Here is a 14998-nt window from a genome sequence, read left to right as displayed (position 1 = left end):
CCTATCTATCTATCTATCTATCTGTCTGTCTGTCTGTCTATCTATCTATCTATCTATCTATCTGGTGGTATTAGGGATTGAACCCAGGGCCTTGTGCTTGTTAGGCAAGCAGTCTGCCAGAGAGCGATATTCCCAGCTCTTGGGCCCACTTTTATTGATTGATCATGATTTGTTACTGTTTTTGAATCTTTGCACATTCTGGTACCGTCTGGATAGCTCACAGAGCTCCGTCTGTAAGTTGCCTCTTCACTCTGTCTATTGTCTCTTTGCTGTGCAGACACTTTCAAAGTGATAATGTCATCCCATTCGTCTATTTTGGTTTTGTTGCCTGCGCTTTTATTTTCCTGCCTAACAAAAATACTTGCCCAGACTACTGCCATAGGCCCTTTACCATATTTTTTCTTTTATTGGTTTCTATGATTTGGGGATTTTACATTTAAGTCTTGAAAACACTTTGAGTTCTTCTTTCCTATACTGGAGGTCGAACCCAGGGCTTTGCCCATGTTAGGCAAACATTTTACCACTGAGTAATACCCCTGGCCTATTGATTAGATTTTTGTATGTAGGGGCCTAGTTTCATCCTTGTAGCATAATTAATAAAAACTCAGAGACAGATATTGGGGTTCAGCCTGAAGGTCAGAAAGCAAAACAGTTGGCTATTGGCTCTTACCTCTACCTCAGGATCCCAAGTCTGGCGATCCTGCCTTCAGGAATCTCAGAATGAGACTGTGTGAGAGCCGTCTCCTCCTGTCTTATATTCCTCTCTAGGGATGGGAGTAAAGGCATGCACCACTACTGCCCTGTTTCTATGGCAACTAGTGTGGCTACTGGGATTAAATGTCACCACTGCCTGGCCTGTAAGGCAGCTGTTTCACTCTCTGATCTTTAGGCAAGCTGTATCTATTAAAATACATATGAATTATCACTATAATCATAGCACCATTTATTTAAATATGTTATTGCGAAGGGAGTGTCTGGACACCTTTGTTAGAAATATTTGGCTGTGCGTTCTTTCTTTCTGGGTCTTCCCTTACATTCCATTGGACATAATGGAATATTGTATATACAATATATATATGTATATATTATATATAATATATGCATAGTATATGTACATATAGTATATGTATACTATATATACTATAGTATATATAGTATATTGGACACAATATACTAGCGTCAGGCTGTTTAGATTACTGTAGTTTAGGAATTTGTTTTAAATTCAGGCCATAAGATTCCTCTGTCTGTATGTTGCTTTGCAAGCTCTTCTTTTTTTTTTTTTCATCCAACATCCAAAGCTTTTTTTTTTTTTTTTTAAATAACAGTGAGATCCAGGGTTACAGGGTTAGTTTTTATAGCCACGGCTGGCCCTTCTGCCTCTGGCACGTTCAAACTTCAGGCCATTGGAGCAGACATTGAGTTTGGTATGGCTGCGTAGAGTTCCTGGGGCCTTGCCAAATGCTGGTACACATCTCTGCTCTTCCGAGGTGCAGACAGTAGCACAGTGCCACGGCCCTTAGGAGACTCCAGGGTCAGCTGGTCAAAGGTGAGGATCTTACCCCCAGCCTTGAGGATGCGACTTTGGGCCCAGCTGCTCTCCCGCAGTGCACATACCTTCAGTTTGGACCCTTCAAGAATCCTCACATCATCTGTGACCGTCCCCACAACCACTGCTGTCTTGTTTCCTCGGCCAGGAAGCTTCATCTTTCGGATCATCCGGGACAGGGACAGAGATGGCCGGTTAGTACATTCATAAATAACCTTTTCAGCCCAACCTGACTGAAGGTGGAGTTGGTTTGCCTGGCCAGAAACCTGTACAGCTTGGCTAGCAGCTGCAGGTAGATGTCCTGGCCCGTGGACTCCTTGCGCCGAACCTTGCGGTCCTTGTGGCGAATGTCAACACCCATGATGGCGTCACCTGCTCAGCCAGGTCCGGAAAGTCAGAACTACTGCTGGAGTGGGCAGGAAAGGGTTCTCAGCGAGACTCACTCCTGACGCAACACCGCAAGCTCCTCTTTTAAATAATTTTCTTCCTGTTGCTCAAGATGGCAAAAAGGTCCCTGGCAAGAATGGGAGGGTTTGGCTGGGCAGTGGTGGCATGCGCCTTTAATCCTAGCACTGGTGAGGAAGAGGCAGGCTGATCTCTTTGAGTTCAAGGGCAATCTGGTCTACAGAGCAAGTTCCAGGGCAGGCTCCAAAGCTACACAGAGAAACCCTGTCTTGAAAATAAAGTGGCGGGGGAGGGGGGGGTTGGATGAGGCTCATTGATTTCAAAAGGTGTCTGCCAAGCCCCTTTTATCCCCCACTGTTGCCTCAAGCAGCTTTGAATGTGAACTCCTGACATGCACATGTGCATTTAAGGTAAATTTGTGCCTTTATAATGGTTTGTTTCATTGCTGTCGTTAGCTACTTAGGATGAGATCTCTCATTTCCGATATGCAGAGCATGGTAACTGACATACTTTTTGGTTAACTTGTGGGACCTGAATACTTGCCAGTGTTGTCCCTGGGGATGTGACTGATACAGACTCGCCAGCTCTCCCTTCCTCTCATCTGCCTTGTGCACGGAAGTGTACTTCAGCCACGGAAGTTTTAGAGCGGAAAACCTTTCTACATCTTGCACAGTTTGAGATGTGTAGGAAGTAGATCTTGTGTAGACCCATTTACCTGGGCTGTCTGTGAGGGTTGGTTCTCACTGGGGAGAGAAGCAGGAGGTGAGGCTGCCGTGTTCCTCAGAGTCCCACAGGGTCCTGATGGTTTGTGAATGGTGAGGGTGGGACCAAGTGAAGCCTTGAAGGCCATTGCTTATAGCAAGTAGTTCTTGATTTTGGCTTAAAATTTTTATTAATAATTTTTTTTTTACTTTGTTGGACATAGTGACACTGTCTTTAATCCCAGCACTCGGGGGCTGAGGCAGGCAGCTCTCTGTGAGTTTGAGGCCAGCCTGTCTATATAGCAAGTTCTAGGCCAGTCAGGTATACACAGTGGGATACGCTTCCAGAATTTGTTTTAGGGCTGGAGAGATGGCTCAGAGGTTAAGAGCACTGAATGCTCTTCCAGAGGTCCTGAGTTCAATTCCCAGCAACCACATGGTGGTCTACAACCATCTGTAATGAGATCTGGTGCCCTCTCTGGCCAGCAAGCATACAGACAGACAGGACACTGTACACATAATAAATAAACAAATCTTAAAAAAAGCAACCAGACTTTGTTTTAGTTGTTTTATAAAACAATGAGTTCCATTATGACATTTCATTGTGCTGTCCTCATATTGACCCCTCTATTCTCTTTTGCCAGTCTTCTCCCTCTCACTGGTCCCCAAAGCACCCCGTAATCTTTCTTCTGCTTTTATGTCAAGTGTGTATGTGTATTTATTGTTTGGGTCAGTTTTTTGGTGTTTAGTTTTTGAGTTCTTTATATATGCTAGGTATTAATATTGTGCTGGCTAGTTTTCTGTCAACTTGACATGTGTATATATATGTATGAGTGTGTATGCATGTGTATATGTATATATCTGTATTTGCATGTGCATGTGTGTATGCATGTGTGTATATGTGTAGGTGTGTAAGTATGTGTATACGTGTGTATGTATGTGCATGTGTATGTGTGTATATGTATACATATGTATATGTATGTGCATGTGTGTGTATGTATGTGTGTGCATGCATATAGGTCAGAGAACCTTGTGGAGTTGTTTTCTCCTACTTTTTTTGTGTGTGGTTTTTCAAGACAGGGTTTCTCTATGTAGCTTTGGAGCCTGTCCTGGAACTAGCTCTTGTAGACCAGGCTGGCCTCTAACTCACAGAGATCCGCCTGCCTCTGCCTCCTAAGTGCTGGGATTTGATTAAAGGCATACACTACCACTGCCCAGCTCTCTTTCTACATTTAAAGGGTTCTGGGGATTAAACTCAAGATAGTCAAGCACGTATGGCAAACGCTTTATCCACCGAACCATCTTGCTGGCCCTGATATGCATTTTCTTGATTTCTAAGGATGTTGAACTTTTAAAAATATATTTATTGCCCATTTGTACTTATCTTTTAAGAACTGTATTATTTATTTCATTATTCCATTTATTGTTTGGGTCAGTTTTTTGGTGTTTAGTTTTTAAAAGAGTTCTGTATATGTGCTAGATATTAATATTGTGCTGGCTAGTTTTCTGTCAACTTGACACAAGCTAGAGTTGTCTTAGCGGAGGGAGCCTCAACTGAGACAATGCCTCCATAAGACTGTCCTGTAGATTATTTATTGATATGGGAGGGCCCAGCCCTTTATGTATGGTGCCACCCCAGGCAGGTGGTCTTGGGTTGTGTAATGCCATGGGGAGCAAGCCAGTAAGCAACATTTCTCCATGACATTGCTTCAGGTCCTGCCTCCAGGTTCCTGTCTTGAGTTCCTGCCCTGAATTCCCTCAGTGATGGAGTGTGGCCTGAGAGCTGTAATATGAAATAAATCCTTTCTTCCACAGATTGCTTTTGGTCATGGTGTTTATTACAGCAGTAGGAACCCTAACCAAGACAAATGCATAGCAGCTAAGATTTTCTCCCGTTCCATAAGCTGTATTTTTACTTGATTAATCATTTCATTTTCTACGACTTTTTGAAATCAATTTATTTGATGTGTATATGTGTACCTGAGTTTGTGCCCCATGTGCATTCAGGAGCCTGCAGAGATCAGAAAAGGCATCAGATTCCCTGGATCTGGAGCTACAGACAGTTGTGAGCTGCCTGTGGCTGCTGAATAGAAATCTGGGTCCTCTGCAAGAGCAATAAGTGTTCTTAACCCCAGCGCCATCTCTCCAGACCCTAAGGAAGCTTTTACATTTCACGAAATTCCATTTGTCACTTCTGGTGCTATTGTGGCCTTTCTTAGGAAGTGCATGTCTATGCTGTTTCTTTGCAGCAGTGTCTCAGTATCAGGTCTTACATGAGGTTGTCTGATCCATTCTGAAATGACTTATTTATGGAATGAGTGATAAGAATCCATCTTCATTTTTCTATGTGTAGAAACCCAGTTTTCCCGGGGCATCTGTCACAGAGGAATCCCTTTTTCTTTTCCTTTGGGACCTTTATTAAAAGTAAGGTGGGTTTATTTCTGGGTCTGCTATTCTATTCCATTAGTCGACCTGTCTATTTTTGTAACAGCACCATGCTGGTTTTGATACTATGCTCAGAGGTATAATTTAAATCAGGTATTGTGATTTTTGCTCCTTATACATTGTTCTCTGTACTCTTCCTCTTTGGAATTGCTTTGGCTCTTTGAGTCGTCAGTACTGCTGTGTAGACTTCTAGATGGTTATTGCCAGTTCTGTGAAGACTGTCGTTAGAATTTGATGGAGGTTACCTTTGATAATATAGCCATTTTCAAAATATTAACTCTGCCAGTTTATAAGCTTGGAAGGTCTTCCCATTGTCTGTTGCCCTCTTAACTTTTTCCCTAGAGTCTTAAAGTTTTCACTGTGGTGTCTGTGGGGTCCTTTAACCTCCTTGATTAGGTTTATTCCTAGACTGTTTTTAAAGGCACAGTGAATGTGACTTTTCCTGGTATCTTTTTGGAAAGTTCGTTATTGGTGTTTAGAAAATTTACTGAATTTTGCATGTTGATTTTTTTTCTTGTCCTGGTACTTCTCTGAAAGCATTTATCAGATCTATGAGTTTTCTGGTAGAATGTTTAGGAATTTTAAAGTATAGGAAGGAGCATATCATTTGAAAATATGAACAATTTCAGATCTTCTATTTGTATTCTTTTTATTTCTTTCTATTATTTTACCAATGTAGCTAAGACTTCAAGCAACATAAGAGTGGAGAGGGTGGGCACATTGTCTCATTTCTGATTTTAAAAGTAATAGTTTCATTTCTTTAATAATCTGAAAAGTTTTAACTAAAGTAGAATTGCATTATTTCCTTTTCCCCCCTCCAACTACTTTCATGTCCTCTCCTTCCAGTTCCTCTCATGTTGCCCCTCACCTCCTTTCAAACTTGTGTCTTCTTTTTCTTAATTATTGTTATTTATTAGGGACTTGTTCCAGGGAAAGACTACTTCTTCCTCTCTCAGTTGTCAGTAGTTGCTTGTGGTTTTTCGTTTAGAGGTGGCCCCTTGAGATTTCTCCCTTCCGTGTGAACACGTGTTGTCATTATTTGGGTCTTGTTTAGGAGGCCATATTGTTATGGTGTCAGGTGTAGCTGCCCTGTCATTTCTAGGAGACACAATCAGCTAACAAACTCTCGTTCCTCTGGGCCTTACAGTCTTTCTGCTCCCTCTTCCTTATGTGCACTGATGTGCACTTGATGTGCTCCTTGATATGCACTGAGCCTTAGGTGTAGGCGATAGTTATGCTGTAGGTGTACCTGTTGGGTTGGACTCTCTGTGACTAGTTGTTCTCTGTGTTTTGACCTGTGTGGCTTTCTGAGACGGTCTCTATCTCTTGCAAAGAGAAGCTTTTTAGATGAGCCGTGAGAGCTACATCAATCAAGAAAAGGAGGCTCATAGACAAGAAGAAATGTTTTAGAATTTCCCTGTTAGTATAATTTGGCTTTAGTTTCCTGGTATACAGCCCTACCATGTTGAGGTCTGTTCTTTGTATCTCTAGTTTCTATCATGAAGAGATAATGAACTTTGTCAAGAACCTTTCCTCTGTTTATAGAGATGATTTTATGATTTCTGCCTTTGAGTTTATATATGTGCTAGATTACATTTATTGATTGTGTACAAACTGAAATGAAACCAACTTGGCCATGGTATATTATCTTTTTAATAAGTAGCTGAATTCATTTTGCCAGCATTTTATTGATTTTTTTATTTATATGTGTGCTCATCAGGGGAATTGGTTTATAGTTTTAGTTTTCTAATTTTTGTGTGTGCTATATCCATATCCAGTTTTGTTATCAGGTAATATTGATTTCATGAGATAGGTTTTTGTCTGGCAGCAAGTCCATGTGATCTGGGCTTTTCTTTGCTGGGTGACTGGTTACTGCAGATTTGTTCTTGTTGCTCACTGTACGCCTTAGGTTATTAATATCCTCTTGATTTACTTTGGGTTGGTCATAATGTGTAGAGGAGCTTACCTGTTTCTTCTGAATCTTTTTTTTAATTTTTATTTTTTGAGACAGGGTTTCTCTGTAGCTTTGGAGCCTGTCCTGGAACTAGTTTTTGTAGACCAGGCTGGCCTTGAACTCACAGAGATCCACCTACCTCTGCTTCCCAAGTGCTGGGTTTAAATGAGTGCACCACCACCGCCTGGCCTCTTCTGAATCTTCAGCTTTTTAGAACACACAGTTTTAAAAATGCTTTCTAGTGATCCTCTGGATTTCAGTGGTATTTACTATAACACAATCCCTAATTTATTAAATTGGTTTTTCCTCTCTTTTATTTGGTTAGAATGGTTAAGACTTATCTTGTGTATCGTCACAAAGAATTACCTATTTTGTTTTATTTTGATTCTTTGTATTATTGTTCTAATCTTTACTTAATGAATTTTTGCCTTGGTCTTTATTATTTCTTTACATTCACTGAGTTTGGGTTTGACTCATTCCTGTTTTTCTAAGAACTTGAGTTGCATCTTTCAGTTACTTACTTGAGTTTCCTCTGATTTTCTTCAATGTTAGTATTCATATCCATAAACCTACCTCTTAGAACTGCCATTATTGCATCCCAGCCATTCTAAGTTACACTTTCATTTCCATTTGGTTCTAGGAATTTTTAATTTTCTTCCCGATTTCTTCAGTGACCCATTGATCATTTAAGAGTGTTTGTTCAATTTATATGTGTTATTAGTCAGGGTTCTCTAGAGGACCAGAACCAATAGAATGAATTCATATAAAAGGAGATTTGTTAAATTGGCTTGCACAGAGAGATCTGGGTAGATAAGTAATGGCTGTCTCACTCTGGAGAAGTCGAGAACATAGTAGGTGCTCAGTCCACAAGGCTGGTTGTCTCAGCAGTTCCAATCTCAAGCCGAAGACCCCTGGGGTCCTGGAGAGCTTCTGGGTTTGAGTCTATGTTGCAAGCTCAAACACGCTGTTTCTAATGTCACAGAAGGAACAGTGACAGAAACGATGAACTTGCCAGCAAGAGTGTGAGCAAGCAGGCAGAACACAGCTTTCCTTCTTCTGTGTCCGTTTAGCTGGACTGTCAGCAGAAAGCACTACCCACGCTTAGGCTGGGTCTTCCCACTTCAAACAGCATGGTTGAGAAAGTCTCTTATAGGAGTGCCCAACGGCTTGGTTGTATCGATCCCAGATCCATCCACTCAAATTGACAACTAAAATTAACCATCACATTGTGTGTTTGTACAGTTTCTTCTGCTATTAGTGTGTCCCACTGTGATCTGATAAGATACAAGAAGCAATTTGTCAGTCTTAGTGGCCACACCTTTAATCTTATACTTGGGAGGCTGAGGCTGTCTCAAGTTTGAGGTCAGTCTGATCTATGTAGTGAGTTTCAGGCCAGTCAAGCTACACAGTGAGACCCTGTGTCAAAAAAGAAAAGAAAAAATGTTGAGTCTTCTGTATTTGTTAAGATTTGCTAGCTTGGCTTAGTGGCCCAGCAATTAGTCCTAGTTACTTGGGAGGCTGAGACAAGAGGCTTGCAAGTTGCAAGCCTGCCTGGGCTACAGAGAGAGTTCAAGACTAACCTGGGAAAGTTAGTGAGGACTTGTCTCAAAATGCACAGTAAAAAATGCTCTGTGGAGTTGGGTGGTGATGGCACCCTCCTTTAATCCTAGCACTCAGGAGGCAGAGGCAGTTGGATCTCTGTGAGTTCGAGGCCAGCCTGGTCTATAAAGGAAGTTCCAGGACAGCCTGGAACTGTCTCTAAAAACCATAAAAAAGGATAAACGAAAGTTCTGTGGGTTTAACTGAGGTCTACAGTGCTTGCCCAGCAAATGTAAGGCCCTGAATCCAATCTGCAGTACACACATGCACACGCGCACGCACGCACGCACGCACGCACAAACACACACACACACACACACACACACACACACAGGGAGAGGGGAGAGGGAGAGACTGACTTGTGGCTCAAGGTGTGGTCTGTTTTAAAGAAGAGCTCCGTGGGCTGCTGGGAAAGACGTGTTGTGTAGCTGTCGATGGGCATGTTTTACAGATTCCTGTTGTCTGTTTGGTCTCTGTTGTAGTCAAACTCCGAAGCTTGTAGATACTTTGGTTTGGATGATCTAGCTGTTGATGAATGAGGTTTATTTATTTGCTATTCTGAAGGTAGAGTTTATTGATCTAGTATTAGTTAATGAAGATGAGCAGCAAATTTAATATAATTTCTGCCAGACCCGGGGCTCATTTTCTACCTTCCATGTTTAGGAAGATATAAAAGGGGGGGAAGAGCATTCCTGACACTTGTGTGCTACCGCGGATCAGGCTGATCCTGTGGTGTGGTGCTTTCTCCTGGGAAGGGGAGTTTTTATTTATTTTTATTAAAAACATTTATTTTAAGTTTTTGCATCTAGATACTTTGCCTGAATATATGTCTATATGCAGTGCCTGAGGAGGCCAGAACAGGGTGTTGGATCCTCTGCAACTGGAGTTACAGATGAGTGTCAGCTGCTCTGTGGGCGCCGGGAACCAAACCCCGCCCGGTCCTCTACAAGAGCAGCCAGTGCTCTTACCACTGAGACATCTCACTTGTCCCCAGATTTTGCTTCTTTTTATTTTATTTTTAAAAATTCTTCAAGATAGGGTTTCCTTGTGTAGCCTTGGTTGTCCTGAAACTCACTTTATAGACCGGGCTGGCCCTGAACTCATAGAGCTCTGCCTACCTCTGCCTCCCAAGTGCTGGGATTAAAGGCAGGCGCCATTACCACATGGCAGGTTTTGCTTCTTAATCTAATCAGATAGTTAGTGTCTTTTAACTGGTGTACTAACCCTATTTACACATAGGGCTATGATTGACAAGGATTTGCTGATTCTGGAACTTTGGTTAGTTATTTCCTGGTTCATATATGGTTATTTTATTTCTCTTTTATTCATATTATGGATTTTATTTACTGAGTTAGACATAATTGATTCCTGTCTAGTTCTTATTTATTCACATATTCCTTTCATGACATTTATTCTTTCCTGTGCTCTCATAGTTAAGACTTTTCTTTCCTCCTCTGTGTGTAGGATTCCTCTGAGTGTCTTCTGTAAAGCTTGTTTCGTGGCCATTAATTCCTTTAGTTTATTCTGTCTTGATATGTCTTTGTTTTTCAATATATATATTTTTTATACCTAGTCTTTCTGTGTATCCCTGAATGACTTCTATCTCAATATGATGCCCAGAAGGAAGTGCTCTTAATCACTGAGTCATCTCTCCAACCCTAAAGTCTTTGATCATTTTTAAAGTAGTCTTTTGAATTCTTTGTTTGGCATGCCATCCACTCCAGTATATCTGTTTCAGTATTTGGGGATCTGAGCTTCGGAAGGCATAGTGTTGGGATCTGAGCTTCAGAAGGCATAGTGTTGGGGTCTGAGCTTCGGAAGACATAGTGTTGGGGTCTGAGATTCGGAAGACATAGTGTTGGGGTCTGAGCTTCGGAAGGCATAGTGTTGCTTTACTCTTTCATATTTCTTCAGTTTCTGTTTGTGATTTGTGTATCTGTTTGTATAGTCATTTTTTTCTAATTTATTTGAGGATATTTTCAGTGGGCAGACTACTCTTTTTTGTTTAGAACTAAGTTAAATTCTTTTTTAAATTAATTTTTAAATTCTTCTCTCATACATGACGCCCCATTGTGGTTTCCCCTCCCTCAACTCTTCTCAACTCTTCCCCCACCTTCCTTCTCCCCCAGATCTGCTCTTCCCATTTTCCTTAAAGAAAAAGGCAGGCCTCCCAGGGATAGCCACCAAATGTAGCATACCAAGTTACGATAAGACTAGGCACAAACTCTCATATCAAGGCTGGATGAGACAACCCGGTAGGAGGAAAAATGTCCCAAGTGCAGGCAAGAGTCAGAGACACGCCCCATTTCCATTGGTGGGAGTCCCACAAGAATACCAAGTTACACAACCACAATGTATATGCGGAGGATGAGCCGGCTTTTCTTGGGGGTCAATCCACAGTACAAGTTAAAAAGAAGAAAACAGCTCATGCAGCCGAGCAAGATACTCAAGGAAAAGAAGGTCAAGGGGAAAAAAGAGGCCTGGCCCCCTCCGTTGTGAAGAAACAGGAGGCCATAAAGGTAGTAAATCCTTTGTTTGAGAAAAGGCCTAAGAACTTTTGGGGAGGACATTCAGTCCAAAAGAGATCTCACATGCTTTGTCAGATGACCCCGCTACATTAGGCTGCAGCGGCAAAGGGCCATCCTCTATAAGCAGCTCAAAGTACCTTCTGCCATTGACCATTTCACCCAGGCCCTGGACTGGCAAACAGCTACTCAGATGCTTAAGCCTGCCCTCAAGTACAGGCCAGAGACAAAACAGGAGAAGCAAAGGCTGCTGGCAAAGGGGATGTCCCAACTAGGAGACCACCTGTCCTTCGAGTAGGGGTCAGTACAATCACCATCTTGGTGGAGAACAAGAAGATGGTGATTGCCTATGATGCAGACCCCATTGAGCTGGTGGTCTTCCTGGCCTGGTCTGTGTCGGAAGAGGGGGTCCCCAGCGCATCATCAAGGGGAAGGCCAGGCTGGGATGACTGGTCCACAGGAAGACCTGCAGCGCTGCTACCTTCACAGAGGTTGACTCGGAAGACAAGGGTGTGGCTGGCTAAGCTGGTGGAAACTATTAGGACCAATTACAAGGGCAGATATGATGAGATCCACCACCATTGGGGAGGCAATGTCCTGGGCCCTACATCAGTGGCTCAAAATGCCAAGCTGAAAAAGGCAAAAGTCAAAGAACTCGCCACTAAAGTGGGTTAAAGGTACTGCTAAGTTTTCTGTACATTAATTATAATTACAAACTTGAAAAAAAAGAAAGAAGAAAATAAGCAGTGGTTAAAGCACTAATACCACATAGCTAAAAAGTTCTGATGGTGCAATAAAGAAAGAAGTACATAAACATTAGATAAAATTTAAGATAACTAAAAGCAAAGTCTTTTTGAAAAGTAAATAAAATAACAACCAAAGTATGCTAAAGAGGAAAGGGGGAAACACAAAGGCTGAAAAAAAAAAAGGAAAATAAAAATAAGACGGGGGGGAGGCTGGAGAGATGGTTCAGTGGTTAAGAGCACTGACTGCTCTTCCAAAGGTCCTAAGTTCAATTCCCAGCAACCACATGGTGGCTCACAACCACCTCTGTAATGAGGTCTGGTGCCCTCTTCTGGCCTTCAGGCATACACGCAGACAGAATATTGTATACATGATAAATAAATTAATTTAAAAAAAGAATTGTTGAGAAAAAAAATAAGACAGAGCATCTTCTTGGGTCTTTTAATATCGGAGTCTGCCAGGTGGAGATGGGGAGTGAGCTTCAGTGGAAGTTGAGGTCTCTTGTCTCTCCTGCCATTTAGGTTGGTGCTCAGCCAAGCTTGGCTAAGTATCAAATGTCCTTAAGGGCTGTGTTTCCTCTAGCGACTTCCATTCTTTTCACGAGGCCACACTTAGCATCCTACGGTGAGGTGGCTTCTCCCATGCTCTAGAATCACCCCCCACCCCCAGTTCATATGCACCAGGTTGGCTAATGGTGTCTCTGAGTGCTTTGGGGACCGGGGAAATGAACTGAAGTGTTGAGATCTGTACAGGAGAACTAACTGCAAGTGATTTCCAATCCCAGGCATCGTTAGGCATCCGTGGGAGGAAGGAGGCTGCAGAAGTCAAGGACTCTGGGGGAGTTTCAGAGTTCTCAGTCTAGCTGGAAGTGAGCCAGCAGTGGGTGGTGGCTCCAAGTGTGGAGCACCTGCCAAGCTCACGCTGGGGCTTATCAGATGCCACAGTTACCCAGCTCCAAAGGGCAAGGTTTCTGGTCAGCATCCTTCTGTCTACGCGTTACCTGCTACTTGAACTTCTTGGCATGTTTGCGTCCAGCCTGCCTCTCCACAATTGTCTCCTCTGCTCTCTTGCCCAGAGGCTGTGCCAGTTTGTTCCTAGCCCCCCCCCCCCCGGCTTGTGATCCATTAGATCTTGTGATCAGGTCCTCAGAGTAACCCAGTGTTAAACACTAGGCCCCCTCTCAGGACGTTCTCTAGGTGCAGCTACCTGAGACACCGCAGGTAGAAATGCGATCTTGTAAGTGTTGACCAGTCACACACAGGAGGTGCTGTCTCCCCGAATCCCTCCATGGAATTAGAGGGTCTTGAGAGCCACGGCTTTGTCCTGTGGGTAGGACTGTCAGTTTCTGCTCACCAGGGACTCTTGGTTTGCTTTTTTCCTGCTGGGGAGCCATGGCCAGGGTGGACACTGGCCACTCCTTCTGCCATACTGTGCTTTCATCCTTCCTTACTCCCCAGCTGTCTTACCAGCTCCTTTGTGGTTTCCAATGCTCTTCCAGTCTTGCATAGGAGCAACCTAAGTTCTCTGCAACACATGAAGCAACTTCCAATCTGCACGTCAGCCTGGATGTTCCTAGACTGAACTGTCTAATTTGTTTTTTTTCCTCTTAAAAGAGTTGTTCCTTAATAAAACAAAATACAGAAATATAGAATGCTTCACGAATTTGCGTGTCATCCTCACATAGGGGCCAGGCTAATCTTCTCTGTGTCGTTCTAATTTTAGTATATGTGCTGCTGAAGTGAACACTGAACTGTCTAATTTGTTATGCATTTAGTTGCATAGAAATACATATTTTTTTAAAAAAAATTATTTATTTTTATCTTATGGGCGTGGGTGTCAGGTCCCCTGAAACTGGAGTCACAGACAGCCGTGAGTCACTATATGGGTGCTGGGAATTGAACCCAGATCCTCTGAAAGAGCAGTCAGTGCTCTTAACCACTGAGCCATCTCTCCAGCTCAGAAATATAGAAATTTTAATGTTTTCTTCCTATACTTCTGGATCAAGCTTTACAACCATCATAAAAGAAACCATGGATGAAGGGATCTGTCCTAAGCCCTTTGGCTTGGTGTGTGAGGCCCTTCACAGTCTAGCCTCAGTGAGCCTTTCTAATTTCATAGTCAATCTGTGGACTTCCCATGAGACTATGAACTTGGGGAGCTCAGGACTGGAGACTGGAACCCTGAGATCTCAGCACGAAAGTGCCAGTGTGTAGGGCAATGGGCATTCTGCTTTTGGATTGGATTGTGCCAGTTCAGTGAGACCCCAGACAGCGAGACTGACCCTCCTTCTATCTATAGACTTTTCCAGACAGCCTGGTCTCCACATGGGTCTGTTTGGCAAGAGCAGATGAGCCGTTCAGTGCTTGCACGGATGGAACAGCACAGAGCAGATGGGGGCGGATTGCAAACTTTGCAGTACGTTTCCCTACCCTCTGCACCGTGTCTTCCCTGCCAGACACTCTGTCTCCAGGTGGTGCCATCACAAGGCCTCCCTGGGCCTTGTCTCATTTACTCAGGAGTCATTGGCATAAAGCAGAATGGCGCTCTCCCTGCCCCCAGCCGCGCTTCTTCCTCACTGTTAAGGGAGTGAAGGATAATTTAGGGTGGTGTGGGGTTGCTTCAGAGATCCTGGAGATGAGGACCTGTGTGTAGTGACTGACGGTCAGGCTGTTCTGGCTGCAGGATGTTTGATTTCTCTATTTTGTAGTCTCTTATGCCGCCCCCACCTCCGTCTGCTCCTCTGACCTGATGGAGGTTGGTGTGCTGGTGGGACCTCCACGAGCCCTGCAGACATGAGCCGCTGTGGAGAAGTGTGCTGCTGTGTGGATCTCAGAGAAAGGCTGCCCACAGGGCGTCGGTTCTGGAGCAGGAGTCGTGGACTGGGAGCTTCGTGCTGAGCTGTCTCATAAACCAGGCCACTTCTACATAGTGTGTGCAGTGTTTCTGTGGACGAACCAGTGCTTGTCTTGTCTCACCAGGCTATTTACCCCTGCAGACTGACATTCAGTGCCTTCTCTCTCTCAACCATTTTCTCTAAGGGAAGATGGGTATCTGCTCAGCAAGTCTTCGCTGTGGATGA

General features: G+C 43.3%; 1 protein-coding gene, 1 non-coding gene and 1 pseudogene across 2 annotated transcripts; 1 reads left to right on the top strand and 2 right to left on the bottom strand.

Moving 5' to 3' along the window:
- Positions 1 to 1345: 1345 nt before the first annotated feature.
- On the bottom strand, positions 1346 to 1907 carry LOC125406343 (large ribosomal subunit protein eL18). The gene is given in 3 exon segments (XM_085687611.2): positions 1346 to 1458; positions 1461 to 1748; positions 1751 to 1907. Coding segments are annotated over 3 exon segments (558 nt in total).
- Positions 1908 to 10917: 9010 nt separating this feature from the next.
- Positions 10918 to 11850, top strand: LOC125403746 (large ribosomal subunit protein eL8 pseudogene; annotated as a pseudogene).
- A 1708-nt stretch (positions 11851 to 13558) lies between these two features.
- On the bottom strand, positions 13559 to 13665 carry LOC125403891 (U6 spliceosomal RNA). Its single transcript, XR_007233113.2, has one exon. It is a non-coding gene; the product is annotated as a U6 spliceosomal RNA (small nuclear RNA).
- Between the last annotated feature and the right edge of the window lie 1333 nt (positions 13666 to 14998).

This window comes from Myodes glareolus, chromosome 5 (genome assembly GCF_982192425.1).
Source record: "Myodes glareolus chromosome 5, mMyoGla1.1, whole genome shotgun sequence".
In the NCBI taxonomy this organism is placed as follows: Eukaryota; Metazoa; Chordata; class Mammalia; order Rodentia; family Cricetidae; genus Myodes; species Myodes glareolus.
The sequence above is the reverse complement of the archived record's forward strand: the minus strand, read 5'-3'. Positions and strand labels throughout refer to the sequence as shown.